Raw genomic sequence first — 25,712 nt, 5'->3', positions numbered from 1 at the left:
ATGGCGGTGGACGTGGTATACTTGGATTTTGCAAAAGCGTTTGACACAGTTCCCCACACACAGCTAATATGTGAGGTAAAGTCTACGGGCTTGGAAAAATCTGTATGCAAATGGATAGAAAACTGGCTAAAAGATCGTAGTCAGAGAGTAGTCATTAATAATTCATACTCTGAATGGTCTAGGGTTGTCAGTGGTGTACCCCAAGAATCAGTGTTGGGACCCCTTACTTTTTAATATATTTATAAATGATATAGGGTCTGGGATTAAAAATACCATTTTAGTCTTTGCAGATGACACCAAGCTGTGCAGTGGAATAACATCCTTATAGGATGTCCTCATCTTACAAGCTGACCTCAATGCACTGTTTAATTGGACAACTATGTGGCAAATGAGGTTTAATATTGATAAATGTAAGGTTATGCACTTGGGGGCTAAAAGTACACATGCATCATACATACTAGGGGGAGTACAACTGGGGGAATCAATGATGGAGAAGGATCTGGGGGTTCTGGTAGATCACAAGCTTAATAATGGCATGCAATGCCAAGCTGCGGTTTCCAAAGCGAGCAAAATCTTCTCTTGTATTAAAAGAGGTATAGACTCCAGAGAGAGAGATATCATATTACCTCTGTACAAATCATTAGTTATACCTAATCTGGAATATGCAGTTCAGTTTTGGGCACCAATTCACAAAAAGGTTATCAAGGAACTGGATAAAGTACAGAGAAGGGCAACCAAACTGATAAGAGGCATGGAGGTGCTCAGCTATAAGGAAAGATTAGAGGAACTGAATTTATTCTCTCTTGAGAAGAGGGGATTAAGGGGGGATATGATCAAAATTTATAAATACATAAGTGGTCCATATAGTGAACTCTGTGATGACCTTAAAGTGAATAACTCTACACCGAGGACAAGGGGGCACTCTTTAGGTCTGGAGGAAAAGAGATGTAATCTCCAAACACGGAAAGGGTTCTTTACAGTAAGAGCTGTGAAAATGTGGAATAGACTCCCTCAAGAGCTGGTTCTGGCCAGCTCAGTAGATTGTTTTAAAAATGTCCTGGATTCTTTCCTATATATACACAATATAATTGGATATTAATATTGGATATTAATATTTATAGGTAAAGTTGATCCAGGGAATATCCAATTGCCTCTTGAGGGATCAGGAAGAATTTTTTTCCACTAATGGAGCAAATTGGATCAAGCTTTATTGGGCTTTTTGCTTTCCTCTGGATGAACTGTGGGAATAGGATTGTGTAAGTAGGACTGTATACATTTTTTCCCTTTCATTGGTTGAACTAGATGGTGTCTTTTTTAAACCAGACTATGTAACTATGTAACATTAGATTATTTAGATTACATTTGCATTTACTGTGTGAGTATCAAATGCGCACAATAGGAAACAAAGTCATTCTGAAATTTAGCAATCATAAACCTGTGAAAAGGTCACTATCTTTCTAATCCAGAAACCCAATTTAGTTATATCATAAAACCGAGTTGTGCTGCTTGAAAGTAAAGTCTTTATTTATTTATTTTTTAATTAATATTATAATGGCAGAGCATGTGACCTTCCAGGATGTAGCTCTTGGGTATGAGCATTAAATTAACAGGGTAAACACTCTATATCAACAATGAGAGTGAAGTCATTAAGCTTTTGTAAACTTCATCTGACACTGAGGTTAGCACTAGGACCACAGATTAACAGTTCAGAGGAGCAATGAAAAGGTAAGTATAAGATGGTAGGATGATGAGTTGTAAACAAAATCTGTCACTTTTCCTTGAATGGGTAAAGCCTGAGTCTTTTTAGCATACCAGAATGCACAAAACATATTGGGGTTGCATAACTAAAACTGGGCATTGCAAAATCTGGTTCAGCTTTGCACAGAAATCAATCAACTTGCAGGTTTTTGTCAAAGCTTAATAAAACAAGCCGAAATTAGAAGATGATTGGCTACCATGCACAGCTGCACCAGATTTTGCACTCTACAGTTTTAGTATATCAACTCTGTTGCATTATTTGTCCCAATACATGCAAATCTGTACAGTTTCTAAACTCAAAAGAAAGCTCTCATTAAAAGATAGTTTTAAAAATTAACAATTTCTAGTAGAAAAGCTGTTTACATCTCAGAGTATAAGTCATTTACAATTGTGTGTAAGTGTAGCCAAGTGCTGGACAACAAAAACATGAAGGAGACATGTTGTATTGTACCTCCAGTCAGCAGAGGGAGAACTATAGCCAGGAAAACCTATATAGAACACTAAAGATCATGGGAATTTTAGTCTTAAACATCAGTCACAGAATGGGATTTATGGATCTTTACAATACAGTTCCCATAGGACATTGAGGAGGAAGGGGAGTGGTGGAACAGCTTTTACCAGACTAAGCAAATAAAAGTGCTGAGCTATGTGACTAAAAATCATACAATTCATATGCAATCTAATACTTTTGCAACCACTGTGTGTTGTTACACACCAAAAACAATATAAATGTGCAATAATAAAAAATGTAATAAATAAATAAAAAATACTTTAAAGGCCAAAGTAAATATATATAAAAGTCCTCAGTCAAATGTCCATCAGTGCATAAAGTGCTCCATAGTATTAAAACTGCACCCACAATTAGTATGAATCGCAGTCATAGTGAAGTGAAATCCCAATGTGGAAAAGAAGACATCCGTGAAATCCTCCACCACTATGCACTCACCAGAACTGAAATAAACCAAGCTTGTAGTAGAAAATCCTCCAAGGTAAGTATTTCTACTTCATAGAAAGGCTAGTATGTGATCCTTCAATGATGTGTCCTGCACTCCTGTTTGCCTCCTTTAACACTTACTGAAACTGGAGAGTGCCTAGACTGGAAGCCTTTTTCTCTTTGCAGCACAAGAGCCAAGATGTGCACATTTGTCCTGGTGCACACGGATCATCCACAAGGTGAGTGACCACAACCAGAAACTGAGACCTGGGGGTGGAGACACGCAGGTTAGCGAAGCACAGACCCCAGAGATCACATCTGCACTGTTGCCTCAGGGAGAATGGAGCATCCTCTCCCATTTTACTTCCCACCACTGATCACCAGAGGCATTCTGCCGAGAGACTGAGGGCATCCTCGTCTACAATGCAAGCTATTAGCTGCACTGCAGGGACTGGTGAGAGGGCTCACTGCCCATTGTTCATACTACTAGTAGGGACTGAGTTACTGGAGGCATGACATTAAAGTATACTGCACTTATTTCCTGCTTTTTGAAATTCTGCGATTCCCTACCCATTTCTTTCCTTGGACGCATCAATGTACTAAAAATGACTGTTGCCTAAACTCCTATATTTTATCGTGACCCTCCCTGTTCCCGCCCCTATGTCCAAATTTCATTCCCTCCAGAAATCCCTTTTAGATTTCATTTGGCACAACAAACAGCATAGAATCGCACGTTCTGTACTACTTTCTCTGCGTTCTAGAGGGGGCTTAGGTGCAACGGATATAATAACTATGCTACTCCTCTTCGTTTTCTCACGTCATGGTCCACTCACTATCCTCCCAATATATGGACTGAGATTGAATCCTTGCAGTTATCTCTGACCCATCCTTGCTCCCGCCTTTGGTCGACCTCGGCAGTGGATGTCTCATCTTTTCGTCATCTCTTCCTTGGTCCCATGCATTTTTCCCTGACTGTTTGGCAGAAATGTAAGGCTAAATTTGAACTGGCCTCTGACTGTTCTCCACTGACCAATATCCTTTACAACCCCAATCTCCCGGATAGTACGGCCGTGTCCCGGGTGTCCCCTTGGGTCGCAGCCAACCTTTTCCAACTGCGTCACTTGGTGCACCCGGTGACTCGGAAGCTACATTCATTCTCGCATCTCCAGAAAAAAGCCCTCCTACCATCTCAACACTTATATGTCTATCTTCAGATACGCCACTTTTTTTCTACCCTATCACCCTCATTGATCCTTAGGAAGCCTACTCCCTTTGAACGTCTATGTATACAGGGTCCACACCAAAGGGGTATTATTTCTAATACTTATAGACTCCTTATGGATGCTTCCCCCTTATCTAATGACACTCATCTTTACATGCGCAAGTGGTCCCAGTTTATACAATGTGACATTGATCTGATAATGTGGAAGAAAATTTGGGAAAACGCACCTAGATCTTCTGTTTGTGTGGTCTTTAAGGAAAATACATACAAGATTATGATGTTGTGGTATAAAATGCCTGAAGTTCTCCATGATTATAACCCGAATGCTGCTTCTGCCTGCTGGCACTGTGGTAAGGACTTTGGCTCTCTCTACCATATTTTTTGGACATGCAGATCCATTACTCCTTTTTGGGAAGAGGTTCTATCCTTGTTACAATTGCTATTGCATACCTCTCACCCCTTCGAACCTTTATATTTTTTACTAAGCCTACCATTCCTGGGCCTACCCAAATCATCCAGGAAACTCTCCGTGCATGTTCTGACCGTGGCCAGGAGAAGCATTCCTATGTGTTGACTATCCTCTATACCCCCTTCGATGCTGATTTTGTTTAAAATTATTGCTGATGTAAGACAGATGGAATATTTGACTGCCCTACATACTTGTTCAATTGCTGTGTTTGAGGCAGTATGGAACCCATGGGATACCTTTATTTCTTCTTTACCTGTCCAAAACGTACGGTCTTAACCTCTACACTGTTATTTTGTGACATTATATGTCCTGTACCAATGCAGTTCTCTACCATCGATGTACCTTTTCCTGTTATATTTCTTTCAAACGTGATGTTTGTATATTTCCGTGAAAACCAATAATAATTGTTAATATAAAAAAAAAAAAAAGTATACTGCACCAATACTGAAACTATACCTCACCTTTACTGTATCTATATCGCACCTTTACTGTATCTTTACTGCACTTTCACCACATGCTGGTTTACTAACACTTAAGTGCACAAATGCTTCTTAAAGGGCTCCAAGGATAGCTGGCAGAAGAACAACATAAAGAACTGCCCTCCCATAAAACCATCCTGCAAGACCCCTTTATTCCCTTCTCCCATTTCCTTAATTTCTATAGACAGTGCTTACCCGGTTGGTTTAGGCCTAGCATAGTCACCATCAATGTACACTGGCAGTATAGTCCCAGCAATTCCCTGCTTACTGTTGCAGTTCAGGTGGTGTTGCTCCTGTTTATGCTGACTTGGGCGTGACGTGTCATTTTATGCTTAGCCTTTACTGGCCTTAATGGCCATTGCAGTTTTGCATGCTAAAGTGTGTTACCACAATTGCCACTTTATTTGTATTTGCTTGGTTATCAACTTTACTGAGTGATAATACATTAAGATTACCTTTGCTAACTGGCTTGGTGCCTGCTTTTGATATTGCACTACTAGTGAGTAATAGGTATTATTTGTCATGCTTCAGGGCTAGTTCACACTAGATGCCCTCATTGCGCTTTTTTTCTGCATGAAAAACGCATGCGCAGTGTTTTCCATGTATTCCAATGGCCCTAGTTCACACTAGTGCAGTCAGTTCCAGTCAGTTTCTGATGAAGGAAAAAAAAAGTAGAACATGTTGCATTTTTTCTGCACAGAACCATACTGGAACATAGCAAACTGCTTCAAAACTGCACAGGAACCGTGTTTGGCGTGAACTGTAAGCAAAAACGTATCCAGAATGCATCCGGAGTGCATTTTTGTAGTGTGCACCGGCCTTTACTGTATTTACATGCTTTTATATTTACCCTAGCGTGTCAGAGGAGCTGAGGACCTTGGGAAGGTCAAGGTAAAGAACAGAGGACCCATCTAATTCAGTGGCTCTTGTGGGGGTAGTGCTACATAAGCATTGTCTCTGTGCTGCAAAGCAAGTCTCCCCCTGCACCCTGTGGCTCCTATCACCACCACATTATAAATACTGTACCCTGTCGTGGGGTTGGCAGGGTTAAACAAAGCTACCAGCAAGAGACAAGCTATCTGGCATTTGCCAAAAGCAATGGATAGCATTGTCACTCAGAGCTCATGAAGACAGTGAAGATTTAAAGTGTTACTAAACCCAGGACCCTGCATTCACTATATCTGGTCTCCCACAGTACACACAACATGGAAATGCAATTATTTTAGTAAATATGAACTGCTAATTACCTTTTCTCATCAGCAGTAAGAGCAGTCTTGTGACTCCTATCAGTGTTCAGCAGAGCACTGCTTACAGCTTGTAGGAGGAGTTTTCTCTAGGAGGATGCAGGACCCCTGACCTCTGTCTTGACAGATGATTGGCCCTGTGCTGATCACATGCACTCTCCCAAGGGAAAAAAAAAAAACCTCTCTAGCAATACACACCAACACACCAAACTGAGCATGTGCAGTGTCTCCACACAATACGTCTTATCAGGAGATAAGAGGGAGACAATAGAAGGGGAGGATCAAAGAAGACAGGATCAAACAGCATTTTTACACAATGCAGAGGAATAACCCCTTAGGTTCTACAGTGAGTATACCAAGCATGCTTTATGAATATACAGACTGATTTTACTGTTGTGGGTTTAGAGACACTTTAACTGAGCACCCACAAGATAGGTAAGTATAACACTTCATTTTTTTACATGGTTAGACTTGTATTCTGCCAGCTAGGGACAGGGTGTAAGGGATACAAGTGCAGGTATCCAGATGCAGCAGGGATGACCGGTTCACTGTAACTGAGTAAGATTAAAAAAAGTTTATTAACTCCTTGGCGCTGAGGGTATGCAAATATGCCACCTCTCAGAGGCTGGGCCTTGATGCCTAGAGGCCACAAATTTGCATACCAAAATGTAAACAAACTGTGCAGAGCATTACCACTGCCTAAAGGAAAGCTCCTAATCGCTACTTGTGATCGGAAGCTTTCCGATCATGTGACCGCTGTGACAGTCAATCATGGTGGTCACATGATCATAAATCCCGCCCCAACTACTGACATCAGAGACCCCTTAAAGGGATGGGAGGTGTCAGCGTAAAGAGGTTAATGCACTCAACACCAAGCCAACACCAACAAACCATGAGAAAAAAGTGAAAATAAAGATGACACTGAAGCAAAACCAAACCAGCAACCTAACTATAATACAATACATCACAGTACAGTCCTTGGGATGGATGGCAAGGGGACAGGCTGGACATTTATTGCGCAAAGTGCCATTCCAGCGTCAAGTGCTTGGTACTTTGAACAAGGGAACAAGGAAACATCTCAACATCCTCTAATTTCTCCTCTGCTCCTCCAGGTAACCACTGACTCCACTCCTTTCTCAAACGCTAAGCTATTTTGCATGACTGAAATCATCTGCTTTGTAAGACTTATTGTAACTGCTGTCTGTACTTGTCTGTTTATTACATTAACTTACTCTCACAGTGCCTTAGCTGAGATCAAACACCTTGCCTTATCCTGTGTCTATCCTGCTTGCAATTTGTTAAGGGCAGAAAACCTCCTCCATGTGTCATTTATTAGTTCTTAATTGAAAAATTGCTTAACGTCCATCCAAGTATAAATTCAGTACAGTCCTTGAGATGGCTGGAGAGGGGACCGGCTAGACATTCCTTGCGCAAAGTGCCATTGCGGCACTTTCAATACGGCACTTTCAACACAGCACCTTAACTAAGGCAAGTACAAACATTAGTGCTCCACCTTCAGTAGTCTGCAAGTGCTCTTTCCTCTCTTATCTCTTTCCCTCAGCCTTCCCTTGTTGTTTCTCCTCACTCTCCAATATGCTTTTACTTTCTTTTTTGCTATAATGCCTTCTCTCTTCAAACTCTCTCTTCTTTACCCCTCCTCCCCACCACACAACCTGTACATTTCACCCTCACTTTTGCCCTCTCAATATCATTGTACTTATCTCCTGCTCTCTCTTAGCTCAAAGAATGTCACCAGTCCAAAATCACTGCAGAATTTGCCCTCATATAAATCCCACAACCACCTCACCTTCCTCACCCTCCGACTACTACTAACTTCCAAAGACATCGCCTCAAACCCTGACCCTCCACCATCAAACTTCCACCCACAGATGCAACAGTCTCCCTTCTCTGGCAGAAGCCGCAACCCTCACTCTCTTATCTCAATTCCCTTGCTTCCACGTGCCAGCCCCTCCCTCTTATGTGCCCTCTGGAATGCCTGCTCAATCTCTAAGAAACCTTCTACTATCAATGAACTCTTCCTCTTCCACTCTCTCAACCTACTTGCTATTACCGAAATTTGGTTCCAGGAATCCAACTGTCTCTTCAGCTGCACTCTCACATGGTGGCCTCCTGTGGACTCACTCGTCCAGACCCAGTGGACAAAAGGGGTGCAGAGTCAGACTTCTTTCCCCACAAAGCATGTTCCAGGTTCTCCCTATAGTTCCCTCTCTGTCCCTCTGCTCTTTTGAAGTGCACTGTATTCCTCTTTTATCCTGTTTGTCTGAGGATCGCAGTCATCTACCGGCCTCCTGGCCCAGTTTCACGCTTTCTTGATGACTTCTCTGCATGGCTACCATACTTTCTCTCCTCTGGAGGTGCCTGCCATCATCCTCGGTGACCTTAACATCCCAGTCAATGTTAACACCTCAGCCACCTCAACCACTCAACCTAACCTCCACTTTTAACCTAACACAATGGACAAAAACCACCACCCATTCTAATGGCAACACCTTCGACCTTGTATTATACCACCTTTGTACTCCCTATAACTTCTCTAACACCCCTTTTCCTCTCTCTGATCACAACTTATTAGCTTTACAGTCTCCCAGTCTCCTACCTTCCATGCCTCCAACCAGCAAACAGTTACCCGTAGAAATCTCCACCACCTCAGCCCTTCCCTTCTTTACTCTGCTACTGAGTGCCTTTATGATAAAATTGCACCCCTGTCCTGCCCAGACCTGGCCACATCTGCCTACAACAACTTACTATCATCATCCCTGCACGCACTTGCCTCTCTCTTTATACGCAGAACCAGGCCCCCCCTGTCACAACCCTGGCAACAGATGACACCAAGGCCCTGATTCACTATTGGGCATGGGCGCATATTCATGGGCTTAAGCCCAATTTTCATGGGCGTCTGTCTATTTTTTACCCTGCAACCTAATTCACTATTGACCAGAGCCCATAAGCAGATGTCCAATCTAATTCACAAAAAGACACACGCCCGAAATCAGACTCACAAAGCAGACTTGCTAAGAAGCAAGTCTAACACCATGAAAAATCACTGCAGAGACATGTTCACTTAGAAATTTGCTTTGCCAAATATCAGGACTTCACTTTAAACAATATCTGCTATTTCAAAAAAAATTAAGAATGTGTTAAAAATCATTTTTTTGAAGGAAATCGACACAGTAAAAATCTAGACGCCCGTGCAGTGTCTTTGGCAGATACAACTGAGCATGTGCAGAACACATTTTAGACTTCTGCCATGGGCGTTTGCTTTTTAGCCACTGACTAATAGTGAATCTTACTGTGGATTCCTCTGACAGCCGACACTCGGTCGTGACTATTGTGTTTAATAAACAGCACTCGGCATATCTTCATGTAATCTAACTAGATTTCCTTAGTTCTAGTGATTCTATTTTTGTTTCTTATACTTTATAATTATTTCTGTAATGATTTTACTTATTTCAAAGGTCTAGATAATATTTATTTTGACAGCTGAATGTAAAAATAAAGGTCCGCAATAAAAAAAAAAAAAAAAAAAAAAAAAAACAGCGTGGGTCCCCCCTCTCATCCTTACCAAGCCCTTCAGGTCTGGTATGGATATTAAGGGGGAACTCCACGCTGAAATTTAAAAAAAAAACAGCGTGGGTCCCCCTCAATATCCATACCAGACCCTTATCCGAGCATGCAGCCCGGCAGGTCAGAAAACCTGAACCATACCAGGCCACATGCCCTCAACATGGGGGGGTGCTTTGGGGCAGGGGGGGCTCCCCCCCCAAAGCACCTTGTCCCCATGTTGATGAGGACAAGGGCCTCTTCCCCACAACCCTGGCCGGTGGTTGTGGGGGTCTGCGGGCAGGGGGCTTATCAGAATCTGGAAGCCCCCTTTAACAAGGGGGCCCCCAGATCCCGCCCCCCCCCCTACGTGAAGGAGTCTGCGGTACATGCTCCCGCAGACTCCTTCACAAAAAAAAAAAGTGTGGTGTAAAAAAAACACAGTACAGGGTCCCCCCCCTTTTCTGACCTGCCGGGCTGCATGCTCGGATAAGGGTCTGGTATGGATATTGAGGGGGACCCACGCTGTTTTTTTTTAAATTTCAGCGTGGAGTTCCCCCTTAATATCCATACCAGATCCGAAGGGCTTGGTACAGATGGGAGGGGGGACCCCACGCTTTTTTTTTAAATTATTTCTGCAATAAAGGGAATTATTTTACATTCAGCTGTCAGTGGGGAACCCCGCTGACAGCTGAAACATTAACACATGGCTGTCGCTCCTACAATCCCGCATGATATGTTATCAACTCATGCGGCGTTTTAGTAGTGAAAACCAATGCAGCGCTCATGTTTCAGCTGTCGGCGGAGTTCCCCACTGACAGTTGAATGTCAAAGTATTGCAGGGATTTATAAACAGTGTTTTAAATAACCGGTGTGGGGTATTCCCTCCCATCCATACTAAGCCCTTCGGGTCTTGTATGGATGTTAAGGGGTAACTCCACGCTGAAATTAAATAAAAAACAGCATGGGGTACCCCCCAAAATCCATAACACATACTTATCTGAGCATGCAGCCCGGCAGGTCAGGAAAGGGGGGGGGGGGGGGCGAGCGAGCGCCCCCCCCCCCTCCTGAACCATACCAGGCCACATGCCCATACCAAATTATTCAAACATTTGTAAACAGAACAATGAACTGAAATGGTTTGGCATTTGTACCCCAAATATGATGTTCCCTGAGGCGTTGGTAAACCGAGGTACGCCTGTATTAGTATTGCAATCCTTTGTATTGGGATACATAGAACCAACATACATCTGAATTGGCAACATAGCACAACATTTGTGTCACATTGGAGATATCTGGTAGTTACACTGACCTTGCCCAGGGACCTAGGATTGATTCACAGCACAGAAATACAGGCTGGATTAGCAATGTAGCTCCGTGGATTAGTGGTTAGCACTACTGCCTCACAACTCTAGGGTTGTCGGTTTGAATCCCAACCACAGCAAGGAAGTAGCATGATCTCCGTGTGTGGCTGTCTTCAAATAGATGTTCTGGCAACATCTTTGCTTTCTGTCTAAATGATTCCTAAAATGTGAATTAGAATGAGGCCTTGTCTGTTGAAACACCTTCAAAGCTGCACCTTATGTGAATGTCATACAATGGGATAAGGTAAGGGCCTGGAGCACTAATAGATTTGATAATGATGGTTTACACTCCACCCACTTTTGAGAAGGATTTGGCAAGCAAAGAGCTGACAGAGAGAGAGAAGAGCGAGCCAGTGAGACGAAGAAGAGTGAGTGAGATATACATACTGAAGAGTGATAAAGAGAGACATTCAGAAGAGTGAGCGAGAGAGAAAAGACTTGGTTGGTGAATCCACACATCAAACTTGTCACAAATCCTGGCGTGCATTTTTCCCCCAAATGCATAGCAGACCCTTATCCCAGCAGGCAGGTACCGCACGCCTTAAAAGATTTATTTCCTTTGTTGATTTTCCTGCTTCGCTCACACTATATGCAATTGAAAATTACTCTTTAAGTTGCCAATTTTACTGTGTTTTCTAGAGAATTACTAACTAGTTGTGTTTTCAATTGTGTGTAGCATTGCGATTTCTATTTGAGTCTAGATGTTAAATTGCTAATAAATGGCCACAATTCTCAAATACCTTTGAACTCTCGCTGCAACAAATGGCGTATGTTAATACACTCACATTCACATTCATTATATCCAATATCAGGTACGATGTCAATGCACAAATCGCACCTAAAATTGCACACCCTGGATGTGACTTGTCATGTGATTGGCATGGCCAGCAGCTTGCTCTTTGCATGGCAAATTGCACACAATGTTACTGGGGGCCAACACCACTGTCACATCTAATCCGATGCGGTAATTGCCCAACTTACAGTGAAGTTGCACGAGTTCACAATCCAATTGGATGTGAACAGAGCCTACAGTGGCCAATAGGGTGCGACTTAGTCTACGATTTGCAAGTCGCCTGTCATGCCAATTGCATGGCAATCCCAAACAATGTGACTGGGGGCCACCGGGTCACATTAAAGCAGATTTCTAGGTGGTGTTATTGACACCACAGTCACATCATGTCACTTGCATAGAAGTTGCATGATTTCAAAGTCGGGGTACATGGTGATTTCAAGTGCAATTTGCAAGACATCCGACACCGATCTCTCAGCAAATTGCATGAAAAGTAGTGTATTCATTACTCTATTATTACTTGCGGCTCCAACCAAGTTTGAACCACAACAATATGAACGCTCCAATAGCGTGCACATTGAGTGGGACTTGGCATGTGATTTGCACAACATGCAAGTTGTAAATCGTCTGCAAAGTCGCACCCTATTGTCTGCTATTAGAGCAGTGTTTCTCAACTCCAGTCCTCATGGACCCCCAACAGGTCATGTTTTCAGGATTTCCATTATTTTGCACAGGTGATTTGATCAGTTTCACTGCCTTAGTAATTACCACAGCTGTTTCATCTGAGGGAAATCCTGAAAACATGACCTGTTGGGGGTCCATGAGGACTGGAGTTGAGAAACACTGTATTAGAGCGACCATATGGGTGCGTTTCAAACACTGATTTCTTAAGTAGTACATGTTCTACTTTAGTGGCAATTTGCATAGAGATCTGTGTCAGATGTCTTTGAAAATTGCATTGAAATGGTCAACTTTACTGTAAGTTGCATGATTTGTAAATCAGCTTTGCCCAGAGTGTAATGTTTGGTGATGTTTGATTTCTGGAGTGTTTTGCCAATTGATGGGAAATTCACCATACTAGTCAAATCGATTTGTCATTTTCAGTATTGCATACAAGATGTGGTCATGTGACGGTCTTAACTCATGCGAGAATCTGGAGGGAATTGTGACCATAGTAGCAATAAAGGTTCCAATTGGGGTTCCCTTTCACATCCCTGCTCAATGTTCTGTGGTATGCTGCACACGTACATTTCACTGTATATTTCTTTCTGATTTGTGGGGCCTGTATACCAAGGGTTAATGCAGGTAGGAAGAGGATTCATCAGGTGAAAACACTTTCACTGACCAACTTAAGGTCAGTGGTGGGTGTGGCTTCATTGGGGGTGGGGCCTTGTTTGGCGCTCCAAATACAACCTAGCTTATATAAAGATGTGCAGTAGTGAGTAATTTGGCCTGTTACTAGGCCGTGTGGTTTGTGACTAAAGTTCTTGCATGGTGTGGTTTGGGGGAAGAAGAGATTTTGTGCTGAATTGCCCCAGACACCACTCAGGCTGTGTTTGGAAGTGGGCTGGAAATGTTTGCATATTTTTGGCCTTGTAAAGTGTTTGTGTGTTATTGCACAATGATTGTTTTTTCTCTTTGCATTGAAAGCCTCACACATGTCAATCGTTTTGTTTAAAATCTGCTCTTGTTTTAATTTTGCTTGCTTATTTAGACTCCAATGCATTTTTCTGACAAACCTGCTGACAAATGTATGTGTAGGGGATTTGTAGAGGTGGGAGGGGTTTTTTTCACATGCTTTGTTTTCTTTATATTTTGATGTGTAGACTTTTTTTGTGAATGGATCTTCATACTAAGTGATTGTGTAAGTAAATCTTATGTGCATGAAAATGTTACTTGATTCATCTTCCCCTTTGTTTCCTGCTATAACCTGAGCACACACAGTTCACTAGAAGTATCTTTAGATTGTAAGCTCTTATGAGCAGGAGTGTTTTATTTTCGCCACATCAATGCTATTCTTTTTGTGACTCACCAAGATATTGACTGTACCTACTTGTTCCTGCTGACCAAATAAATGAAGATATATTTGATTAATAAATGTTGGACTGTTGTTTTTGTGTTTATTTTATGTTCAATATATGACCAACCTTAATAGTTACTTTGTATACTTACAAGCTACATTTGAGTAGATTATATAAGAGTGTGAATATACAAGTGGCTGCAAACTGGCTTTTTCAAAAACAAAACAAAAAAAAAAGAACCAGTTTGCACCACAATATTATGTACCAATGAATACGTCACATTCACTGTGCAGCCAGCTACAGGTGTTCTACAATTCGATTTACAGTTATAAAATAGTCCACACTGTGTTGAGTTTTGGCCTTTGGAAACCAATATATATTAGCCAAGGTTAAACAAATCACTAAGTAACACACATTCACGAAAGCTATCATAGCCGCGCATACAAATGCGCGATAGGGTACAAAATTACGCGATCGCATACGAATAAGCGCCAAACAGGTGTACCCCATGGCGCACGAGCGGCTGTCCTCCCAGAAGTCCGTCATCACGTGCGCGCGCACCTGCAAGTGGTTGTGGGGAGTGTCAGTGGATGAGGAGTGGTTGGCGGTTTGCTGTGTGTTGTATATTTTGAGAACTCTAGTGGCATTTGGACATGGCGAGAGCACAGTTTTCAACTGAGGAGATGATTCTTATATGTAAAGTAAGTGTGGCCATTGCAAATATGTTAATAACATGTGAGGGACAGGTAATTGCAATTTTTTTGGGTGGGGCCTTGCAGAATCTCACTTGGTGCACATGCTACTTATCTGTACATTAGCTCCTGGGTATTGATGGGTCAATGATATTAACCACTTGCCTACTGGGTACTCCTACCCCCTTCCTGTCCTGGCCAATTTTCATCTTTCTGCACTGTTACCCTTTGAATGACAATTGTGCGGTCATGCCACATTGTACCCATCTTAAATTTAGATAATTTTTTTCAGACAAATAGAGCTTTCTTTGGGTGGTATTGACTTGCTGCTGTGTGTTTTACTTTTTGCTCGATAAACAACAAAATAGCTCATAATGAATAAAAGTCTGTTTATATTATAACATTTGGTAAACCGGTAATTTAGCAACACTGATGTGCGTTGATGAGGCAGCACTGGTGGGTGGCACTGCTGGCCACAGGTGGGCGGAACTGTTGGGTGGCACTGGTGGGCACTGATCATCGGGGCCGACCCCTGCTCTGATAACTGCTGGTTCTTGGCAGTACTTTCCAAACATTCTGACAGTGTGAGGAAAGTGCAGCCAAGACCCGGCAAATGCATTTCCCTGTGATCAGCGTGTCATTGGACGTGGCTGATCACATGGTAAAAAGCCGCTGTGATTGGCTTTTACCATATGACGTGATCAGCTGTGTCCTTAGGACACAGCAATCATGGAGAGCGCGTTCTGCCAGGATGTCATATGACGCCCTCCCAGAGCTGCCTGGATGTAGTGTAGCGTTATTCGGCTATCTGCGGTCGCCAAATAGGAAACCAGCTAGGCCTTCATGGCTAATCTTTGAATATCTGGACATGTATACTGCGTATAATGCATTACATTCTACAATGTGTTGGTGTACATGGTATTACAGTGTGCAATGCGTTGCTGGATTCTGCATGACAGTGTACAGTGCATCACAGTCTACAATGTGTGGGTGTACACGTTATCACAGTGTGCAATGCGTTCTCTATCCTGCATGACAGTGTACAGTGCATCACAGTCTACAATGTGTGGGTGTACACGGTATCACAGTGTGCAATGCGTAGCTCCATCCTGCATGATAGTGTACAGTGCATTACAGTCTACAATGTGTGGGTGTACACGGTATTACATTGTACAGTGTATTACAGTCTACAATGTGTGGGTGTACACGGTATCACAGTGTGCAATGCGTTGCTCCATCCTGCATGACAGTGTACAGTGCATTACAGTCTACAATGTGTGGGTGTACACGGTATTACATTGTACAGTGTATTACAGTGTGCAATGCGTTGTACACTGCAGTGTGCACTAAAGCATTTTACACTCATGCACTGTACACACTAACGCATTTGACATTTCTAGTGTGCAATGCGTTAGTGTGCAATGCCTTGGACAGTACAATGCATTTGCAGTATTGGTGTATGTTTATTAAGCACAGATAATTAATCTGATTTTAGTTATCAAGGAGAAGTCTTCTCTGTCCCCCTGTTTATGAGGTGGAGGACAATTGTTTTCCGAAGAAGAGAGGAGACATTTTTTCAAGGAGATCTGTATAGATTTCCAGAGATATGTGTAGATGGTTGAGGGGCTGCATGTGATCTCCGGAGATAATTGTGATTAACGATCACCTGAGTTAAACCAGTGAATGAAAAGTGTCAAAAAACATGGATTGAAAATAATCTGCACTGACCACTGTACTTTGTCAAGCCACATATTGGCACATTCTGGTTTCACACAGATGCGATGTGAAATTTGCAGTGTTTTCTGTGCAAGCGCTGCACCGCATCACGACCGCAACCCCTTCATGCCACCTGCTGCGGCTTTCTAGGTGAAGTTACCAACACACCAAAATTGGTACACAAAGCGTATTGCGATTTGCCAAATTGGATGGCATGCCTATTCACACCCGCTGTATGGAGGGAATGTCACAGAACTGTCAGAAATAGCCTATTTCTGACAGTTCTGTGACATTCCCTCCATACAGCGGTTGAAACATTGTATCTATTTGTTTCCATAAATGGTTCCATTTATGGAAACAAATAGATACAATGTTTCAACCGCTGTATGGAGTGAATGTCACAGAACTGTCAGAAATAGCCTATTTCTGACAGTTCTGTGACATTCCCTCCATACAGCGGTTGAAACATTGTATCTATTTGTTTCCATAAATGGTTCCATTTATGGAAACAAATAGATACAATGTTTCAACCGCTGTATGGAGTGAATGTCACAGAACTGTCAGAAATAGGCTATTTCTGACAGTTCTGTGACATTCACTCCATACAGCGGTTCTCCTTCTTCTCATCCTTCTTCTCATCCTTCTCCTTCTTCTCATCCTTCTTCTCATCCTTCTTCTCATCCTTCTTCTCATCCTTCTCCTTCTTCTCATCCTTCTCCTTCTTCTCATCCTTCTCCTTCTTCTCATCCTTCTCCTTCTCCTTCTTCTCATCCTTCTCCTTCTCCTTCTTCTCATCCTTCTCCTTCTTCTCATCCTTCTTCTCATCCTTCTCCTCATCCTTCTCCTTCTTCTCATCCTTCTTCTCATCCTTGTCCTTCTTCTCATCCTTCTCCTTCTTCTCATCCTTCTTCTCATCCTTCTCCTTCTTCTCATCCTTCTTCTCATCCTTCTCCTTCTTCTCATCCTTCTCCTTCTCCTTCTTCTCATCCTTCTCCTTCTTCTCATCCTTCTCCTTCTTCTCATCCTTCTCCTTCTCCTTCTTCTCATCCTTCTCCTTCTCCTTCTTCTCATCCTTCTCCTTCTCCTTCTTCTCATCCTTCTCCTTCTTCTCATCCTTCTTCTCATCCTTCTCCTTCTTCTCATCCTTCTCCTTCTTCTCATCCTTCTTCTCATCCTTCTCCTTCTTCTCATCCTTCTTCTTCTCATCCTTCTCCTTCTCCATCTTCTCATCCTTCTCCTTCTCCATCTTCTCATCCTTCTCCTTCTCCTTCTTCTCATCCTTCTCCTTCTCCTTCTCCTTCTTCTCATCCTTCTCCTTCTTCTCATCCTTCTCCTTCTCCTTCTCCTTCTTCTCATCCTTCTCCTTCTTCTCATCCTTCTCCTCATCCTTCTCCTTCTTCTCATCCTTCTCCTTCTCCTTCTTCTCATCCTTCTCCTTCTTCTCATCCTTCTCCTTCTTCTCATCCTTCTCCTTCTCCTTCTTCTCATCCTTCTCCTTCTCCTTCTTCTCATCCTTCTCCTTCTCCTTCTCCTTCCTCATCTCCAAGGGCATTTAAATTAAAGGTACAGTGTTCTGCACTAATTTAAAGGCTTTCTGAAGCCTAGAAACCCTTTTTATAAGTTAACTTCGTAGCGAATTAATTCGCATCAAATCGAATTACTTCCTGAAATTCGGCGAATCGGCCGAATCGAATTTTTGAATAATTCGCTCATCTCTAATCATAACCCAAACTTCCAAAAATTTCTCAGCAAAAGCCAAGTAGAGAACGACCACCTAAAATATGAAGGATTTCTGGTTGCATCAGTGGACAACATGACATCAGTGGCTGATGCCTCAATGGATGTGGTTGTATGTACCCTGTTGACTTGTTTTGTGCCAAACACGCCAGCAGTACTGAAGGAGGTGCAGAGAGTCCTCAGGCCGGTGAGTTTTTTATTATCACATTCCAGCAATTATCAATCTAGCACAGGATACACAATATCATTAATACTTGACTGGTTGCTATAGGCAACACCCTGCTTGCTTTAGATTTAATTTCACAATTTTTTTTGTCACAAGGAATTGCATGTTTTTGTTGATCTTAGAACAGGAAATTCCCCAGTAAATATTTAAGCTCCGTTTCTACAGTAAAGTAAAAAAAGTTTTAAACAAATAAAAACGTTTTACTTTTTCTGACCTCCAGAATGGATTAATTGGTTTTCAATGCATTTACAAATTAATTTTTAATCATGTCCCTGTACAGTACTATGTCTTTAAAGTGCACTTTATAGTGCACTTTAAAAAGAGTTTTGAACAGATAAAAGCCTTTTTTTTTACTTTTTTCTGACCTCCAGAATGGATTGATTGGTTTTCAATGCATTCCTATGGCAAACCACATTTACGTTTACAAATTTTTTGCAATATGAAAGGTCCCGCAGAACGAATTAAATAGGTAAACCGAGGTACACCTGTATTTGAATTTTAGAATTTCCTTAATGAAAACCACACACACTGTACGAATTTCTATAGTTTGAGAAAACTTTTCCATTCTGCTCCTTCAATATTTATCCCCAGTAGAGTCAAAAACGATCATTGGTTCAACCCTAATAACTACCCATGTATGGCCAGCTTAGTTATCACACTGCACGGCTATGAATGTGGACATACTATGGATGGGATTACAGATTACCATTTATTTGCTTTAACTTTAGAATGGCAGAAACAGGAAACATTGTTATAGTGTTACTGATACAGAACATTCTGCACTGAATATGGTCAGGTCATCCTGTGCTATAAATGACAGTTCAGTTTTGGCTTTGTTGCTGGTATGGTTTTATTGCAAAATTAAAGTGGAATAAATACAAAGTGGAAATTTGTGTTATTGTAGTCACACTATCCTTTGAGGTTATACAGCAAATTCTAACTTCACTGTGTGCATTTTGTGGGTTATAACCCCTAAAACAGAACCCTAACATTTTTGTTATTGCACCCAGGTTGACAGATTTGGGAACCACATCTGCAGGGATCCAGAACTTTGCCAAAACAAACGTGGGGAGCCAAACCAAATAAAAATTATTGGGGTCACAAACTACAAAAAAAAGAGGGAGATATCAAAGAAATAACCAACAGATTAACATGTATCTACAGTATAGTTAGGTTGACTGTCATTTAACAAGATGTGGGTGTATGTTTGCCACTTACTTGCAATCCAGAGTGCCCTTCAGGCTCCCAGTTATATCGCTCTTGATAGAACAAAACTAGGCTTGAACAGCTTAGGTATCCAGAAGAGACAGTAGGCTTGATTAACAATCGCTATTACACCAGAATAAGTATCTTTATTTTAACCATATGACTACATTTATGAAAACTGGACATAATAACCACTTGAGCTCCAGCAGATTTTACCCCCTTATATGAACAGAGCATTTTGTTTGCTATTCAGCACTGCATTACTTTAACTGGCAATTGCGCAGTCATATAATACTGTACAAAAAGGACATTTTTATCATTTTTTTTTTACACAAATAGAGCTTTCTTTTGGTGGTATTTTATCACCACTGGGTTTTTTTTATGTTTTCTGATATAAACAAAAAAAACCCTGAAAGTTTTGAAAAAAAATTATTCTTTCAACTTTCTGTTATAAAACATATCCAATAAAATCAAATCTCATCATAAATTTAGTCCAAAATGTCTTTGGTAAAAAAAATCCCAATAAGTGTATACTAATTGGTTTGCATGTTATAGCATCTACAACCTATGGTATACAGTTGTGGCCAAAATTATTCAACCCCCACTGAAATTGAGTGTTTTGGCCAGTTTGACATTGCTTTTGATCATTCAGTCATCTTGCTTACATTTACATTAAAGAGGCACTTGTAGGTCAGACAAATATAACATAACAGTTATAATGAAATAACCACAAATGTCTTTTCTGTGCTCACAGCATTATCAGTTTTATTCAACCCCCAAGTGACATTCAATCTTAGTACTTAGTACAGCATCCTTTTACAGTTATAACAGCTTTTAAACGTGAAGCATAGCTTGACACAAGTGTCTTGCAGCGATCTACGGGTATCTTCGCCCATTCTTCATGGGCAAAGGCCTCCAGTTCAGTCACATTCTTAGGCTTGCGCACTGCAACTGCTTTCTTTAAGTCCCACCAGAGGTTCTCAATCGGATTTAAGTCTGGTGACTGCGATGGCCACTCCAAAATGTTCCAGCCTTTCCTCTGCAACCATGCTCTAGTGGACTTGGAGGTATGCTTGGGATCATTGTCCTGTTGAAAGGTCCAACGTCTCCCAAGCCTCAGGTGTGTGACGGACTGCATCACGTTTCCATCCAATATCTCCTGGTACTGAAGAGAATTCATGGTACCTTGCACACGCTGAAGCTTCCCTGTACCTGCAGAAGCAAAACAGCCCCAAAGCATGATTGACCCTCCACCATGCTTCACAGTAGGCAAGGTGTTCTTTTCATCATAGGCCTTGTTCTTCCTCCTCCAAACATAGCGTTGATCCATGGGCCCAAACAGTTCTAATTTTGTTTCATCAGTCCACAGAACACTATCCCACAACTTTTGTGGTTTGTCCACATGGCTTTTGGCATACTGCAGTCGACTCTTCTTATTCTTTGGAGACAGCAAGGGGGTACGCCTGGGAGTTCTGGCACGGAGGCCTTCATTACGCAGTGTGCGTCTTATTGTCTGGGCTGAAACTTCTGTACCCACATCTGACAAATCTTTTCTCAGTTCCTCAGCAGTCACACGGGGACTTCTCTCCACTCTACGCTTCAGGTAGCGCACAGCAGTCGAAGTCAGCATCTTCTTTCTGCCACGACCAGGTAGCGTTTCAACAGTGCCCTTTGCCTTGAATTTGCGAATGATGCTTCCTAAGGTGTCTCTTGGTATGTTTAACATCTTTGCAATCTTCTTATAGCCATTGCCCTTCCTGTGAAGAGAAATCACCTCTTCTCTTGTCTTCCTGGACCATTCTCTTGCCTTCACCATGTTTGTAACCACACCAGTAAATGTCTAGAAGGAGCTGAGTATCACAGTCATTTTAAAGCTGCCTAATTGGTGCTTATTATGCTTGATTGCTGCTCGGTGACATCCACAGGTGTTTTCAATACCTGATGGAAAGCACCTGTATGAACCTCTGTTCTTCAGAGTGGTAGTCTTTAAGGGGTTGAATAATTGTGGCAATGAAGAAACCACATAAGAACCATTTACTACTGTATTACATAAACAATTGATGTCATTTTAGTTGCATTTGGGTAGTTACAACGTCCTTGTAGGATTTGATTCTGAATACAATTCCAAATGTACACTATAGTCCCTAAACCCCTTTACAGCATTGGGGGTTGAATAATTTTGGCCACAACTGTATACCAGGGGTAGGCAACCTGCGGCTCTCTAGCTGTCGTGGAACTACATTTCCCATGAGGCATTGCAACATTACAAAACTGACAGTTACAGGTATGACTTGCAGCGCCATGATGGAACTTGTAGTTCTGCAACAGCTGGAGAGCCGCAGGTTGCCTACCCCTGGTATATACAGTATATTTGAAAATTGATCAGTTCTGATGTACGGACAGCCTCAGGCCCTAAAATGATAGGACAGTACAAATTCCCCTCAAATTACCCACTTTTGGAAAGTACACAGCCTAAGGTATTTAGTAGGAGGCATGGCAAGTTTTTTAAGTTGTAATTTTTTGTCACAATTTTTTTGAAAATGAATTGAATAAAAACATTTTTTCACAATTTTTTTTTACATAATGTCATCAGTGCAGTACAGCCTCATGATATGCCATATGTGGTGGTAATCAGGGACACTGACTGGTGACAGTATGTTTAAAAAAATATATATTTTTTTTTCTTTTAACATTTTGTTTTCCATTTTTTACTATTTTTTTACTATTATTTTTTCTGAGGGGGTGATTGTGGATTTTTTGTTCTTTATACCACTTTACCAATGAAGATCATAGTAACAGCAAATTTTTCAACTGTCATGAATAGGTTACATTCATGACAGCCGTGATCACTAGTGATCTGTGTTTGGCTACAGCTAATCACATGGTACAGTGTGACTGGCCCAGGTACCATGTGACAGCTGTGGGCCAATCAAAACCTAGGAAACACAGTTGTTATGAATGAACACAGCTTTGTTGACACTGATACTGTGACCTCAAAGCAATCACATGATCACTGGATCCCAAGTACCGGGATCCGCAATCAAATGTGTCCAGAGCAAGCTAAATGATGTACATGTACATGATTTTGCCTGCAGGTGCCTCCCAACCACAGTATATGTACGCAAGTGGTTAAAGTGTACAGTATGTGAACCATTACGTGTTAAAACAAAAGTACTGTATATTGTTAAAACAACCCATTCAGCACCTAGGCATGCAGACTGCTTCTACAAACATTTGTGAAAGAATGGGTTGCTCTCAGGAGCTCAGTAAATTCAAGCATGGTACCGTGATAGGTTGCCAGCTGTGCAATTTCCTTGCTACTAAATATTCCACAGTCAACTGTTAGTGATATTATAACAAAGTGGAAGCAACTGGGAACAACAGCAACTTAGCCACAAAGTGGAAGACCACGTAACATGACAGAGCGGGGACAGCGCATGCTGAAGTGCACAGTGCGCAGAAGTTGCCAACTGTCTGCAGAGTCAATAGCTAAAGACATCCAAACTTCATGTGGCCTTCAGATTAGCACAACAACAGTGCATAGAGAGCTTCATGGAATGGGTTTCCATGGCCGAGCAGCAGCATCTAAGCCTTACATCACCAAGTGCAATGCAAAGCTTCGGATGCAGTGGTGCCTTCGAAACAGCATCAATTCTAGATACACTTGCACATAGTTTTTGAAGGAACTTGGCAGGTATTTGCCCGGTAGGCCGGGGCTGCCTGCATAGGAGAGGTGGCTGGGCAGCACATAGAGGACCGTGCATTTCTCGCTTCCTCTATGTGAGGCTAGCTGCCTCTGCTATCAATCTCCTGCATTAGGTTGGCTCCTATATGCTCCCCCCCGTGGCCACCCCTCCTCCCTCATCTCCTCCAGCGGGCCCCTCTCTCATCTCCTCCAGTAGCCCCCTCCATCTCCTTCAACAGACCCCTCCATCTCCTTCAGCGGCCCAATCCCTCATCTCCTCCAGCGGGTCCCCCCCTTATGTCATCTCTTTCTTTTTTTCTTTTTTCCTTTTTGATAGTTCTCTCTCTCTTTCTCTCGCTGTCTGTTTCTCTCCTTTCTTTCTCTCTCCTTTCTCTCTCTTTCTTCCTCTCTCTCTGTCTCCCGTTTCTCTAATTTTTTTCTTTTTTATAGTTCTCTCTCTTGCTGTCTCCTGTTTCTCTCCTTTCTTTCTTCCTCTCTGTCTCCTGTTTCTCTCCTTCCTTCTTTCCCTCCTCTCTTTCTATATGTCTCTTCCTTTCTCTCTCTTCCTTTCACTCTCTCTGTCTCCTGTTTCTCTCCTTCCTTTCTTACCCTCCTTCTATATGTCTCTTTTTCTTTCCCTCTTTCTCTGTCTCCTTTTTTCCTCATTCCTTCCTTCTTTCTTTCCCTCTTTCCTTTTTTCCCCTCTCTTTCCCTCTTTCCTTCTTTCTCTCCTTCCTTCTTTCTATATGTCTCTCTCTGTCTCCTGTTTCTCTCCTTTCTTTCTTTCCCTCCTTCTTCCCCTCTCTTTCCCTCCTTCTTCCCCTCTTTCTTTCCCTCCTTCTATATGTCTCTCTTTCTTTCTCTCTCTCTTGGTCCTCCAGTGGCCCCCTCCTTCATCTCCTCCAGCGGCCCACCCTCATCTCCTCCAGTGGCCCCCTCCCTCATCTCATCTTTTTCTTGCTCTCTTTTTTCTCTCTCTTTTTGATAGTTCTCACTTTCTCTCTCTCGCTGTCTCCTGTTTCTCTCTTTTCTTTCTCTTTCTTCCTCTCTCTGTCTCCTGTTTGTCTCCTTTCTTTCTCTTTCTCCTGCTTCTCTAATTTTTTCTCTCTTTCTCTCTCTTGCTGTCTCCTGTTTCTCTTTCTTTCTTCCTCTGTCTCCCTTTTCTCTCCTTTCTTTCTCTCTCCTTTCTATTTCTTTTTCTCCTTCATTTTTTACCCTCTTTCCCTCCTTTCCTCTTTCTATACATCTTTCTTTCTCTGTCTTCTTTTTCTCTCCTTCCTTTCTTTCTTACCCTCCTTCTATACGTCTTTTTCTTTCTCTCTCTCTCCCTGCCTCCTTTCCCTCTTTCTCTCCTTCCTTCTTTCTATACGTCTCTCTTTCTCTCTCTGTCTCCTGTTTCTCTCCTTTCTTTCCCTCCTTTCTTTCCCTCCTATATGTCTCTCTCTCCCTCTGTCTCCTATTTCCCTCCTTCCTTCTTTTTTTCCCCCTCTTTCCTTCTTTCCCTCTTTTTTTTTTATTTCTCTTTCTATACATCTTTTTTTCGCTCTCTCTGTCTCCTGTTTCCCTCCTTCCTTCCCTCTTTCTTTCCCTCCTTCCTTCTTTCTTTCTATACGTATCTCTTTCTCTCTGTCTCCTGTTTCTCTCCTTCCTTTCTCTCTTTTTTTCTTTCCCTCTTGCTCACTCTTTTTCTCTCTCTTTCCCTCTCTCTCGGTTTAAACCAAAAAGTCTGTTTATAAATAAACATGAAATAACTACGTCAGGGTTTGATCTAGATCGGTGTCAGGGTTAGCATCAGGGTCAAAAGTCATGATTAGTGTATTTTAGTTGGGGGTAAAAAAATCAGTATTTCTAATATAGTATCAGTGCCAGTTAGTGTCAGAGTCTGTGCCTTTTAGGTATGATTGTTTATTTCTGGGCCATACTAAGGGTCCAAACAGCAAATAACATACACATAATTGTTATTGCTACGATCATCAGGAGCAGGAGAGTTTCTTTTGAGTTGTTCTTTCATGATAGGTTGTGGTAATAGCAAGAAATATACTGCTAAATAAAAAAAATTATATTTTGTGCCAGTTTTCCTTTGATAATAAAAAAACAGATTTCTATTACCATTTACCACCAAATGATAGCCCTGTTTGCCCTAAAAAAAAACAAGGTATAATTCACCTGGGTACACTAAGTAGTTGCTATGATATATACAGTTTTACAAACATAGGTCACAGTTGCAAAACTGTGTTCAGGCATTAAGATTTGTTTTGCCCTCCATCATGAAGAGGTTAATATGAAGAATGCAAAACAGGATGATTGCAATGTGTCAGGTTAGCTTTTCTACATTCATATAAATATAATCTCACCTCTCATTTTCCAGGGTGGAGCTTTCTACTTCATTGAACACGTAGCCTCCACAGATGAGTCCAGTTGGACAAGTTTTTTTCAGAAGGTCATGAATCCAACCTGGCAGCTGATTGTGGATGGTTGCAATATACGGAAAACCACATGGAAGGACCTGGAAGATGCCAACTTTTCAGAGCTGAACCTACGCCATATATATGCCCCTACGTTTTTGAAACTTGTTAACCCTCATATTATTGGATATGCTGTCAAATAA

General features: G+C 41.8%; 1 protein-coding gene across 1 annotated transcript; it reads left to right on the top strand.

Annotated features, from left to right (window-relative positions):
• Positions 1 to 2,624: 2,624 nt before the first annotated feature.
• On the top strand, positions 2,625 to 25,712 carry LOC149447809 (thiol S-methyltransferase TMT1A-like). The gene is made up of 4 exons (XM_089652023.1): positions 2,625 to 2,747; positions 2,879 to 2,931; positions 17,979 to 18,174; positions 25,473 to 25,712. Exons 1-4 carry the CDS (start codon positions 2,625 to 2,627, stop codon positions 25,710 to 25,712), a joined length of 612 nt encoding a protein of 203 aa, XP_089508149.1.

This window comes from Staurois parvus, unplaced genomic scaffold (genome assembly GCF_062004578.1).
Source record: "Staurois parvus isolate SC_StPar_1 unplaced genomic scaffold, SC_StPar_1.0 ptg000669l, whole genome shotgun sequence".
In the NCBI taxonomy this organism is placed as follows: Eukaryota; Metazoa; Chordata; class Amphibia; order Anura; family Ranidae; genus Staurois; species Staurois parvus.
This window is presented reverse-complemented; position numbering and strand designations above follow the sequence as displayed.

Coding starts and splice junctions, on each gene's coding strand:
- LOC149447809 (XM_089652023.1), top strand. CDS start 2,625: ATGAATCGCAGTCATAGTGAAGTGAAATCCCAATGTGGAAAAGAAGAC. Junction 2,748..2,878: donor GTAGTAGAAAATCCTCCAAG/GTAAGTATTTCT, acceptor TTCTCTTTGCAG/CACAAGAGCCAAGATGTGCA. Junction 18,175..25,472: donor TGCAGAGAGTCCTCAGGCCG/GTGAGTTTTTTA, acceptor CTCATTTTCCAG/GGTGGAGCTTTCTACTTCAT.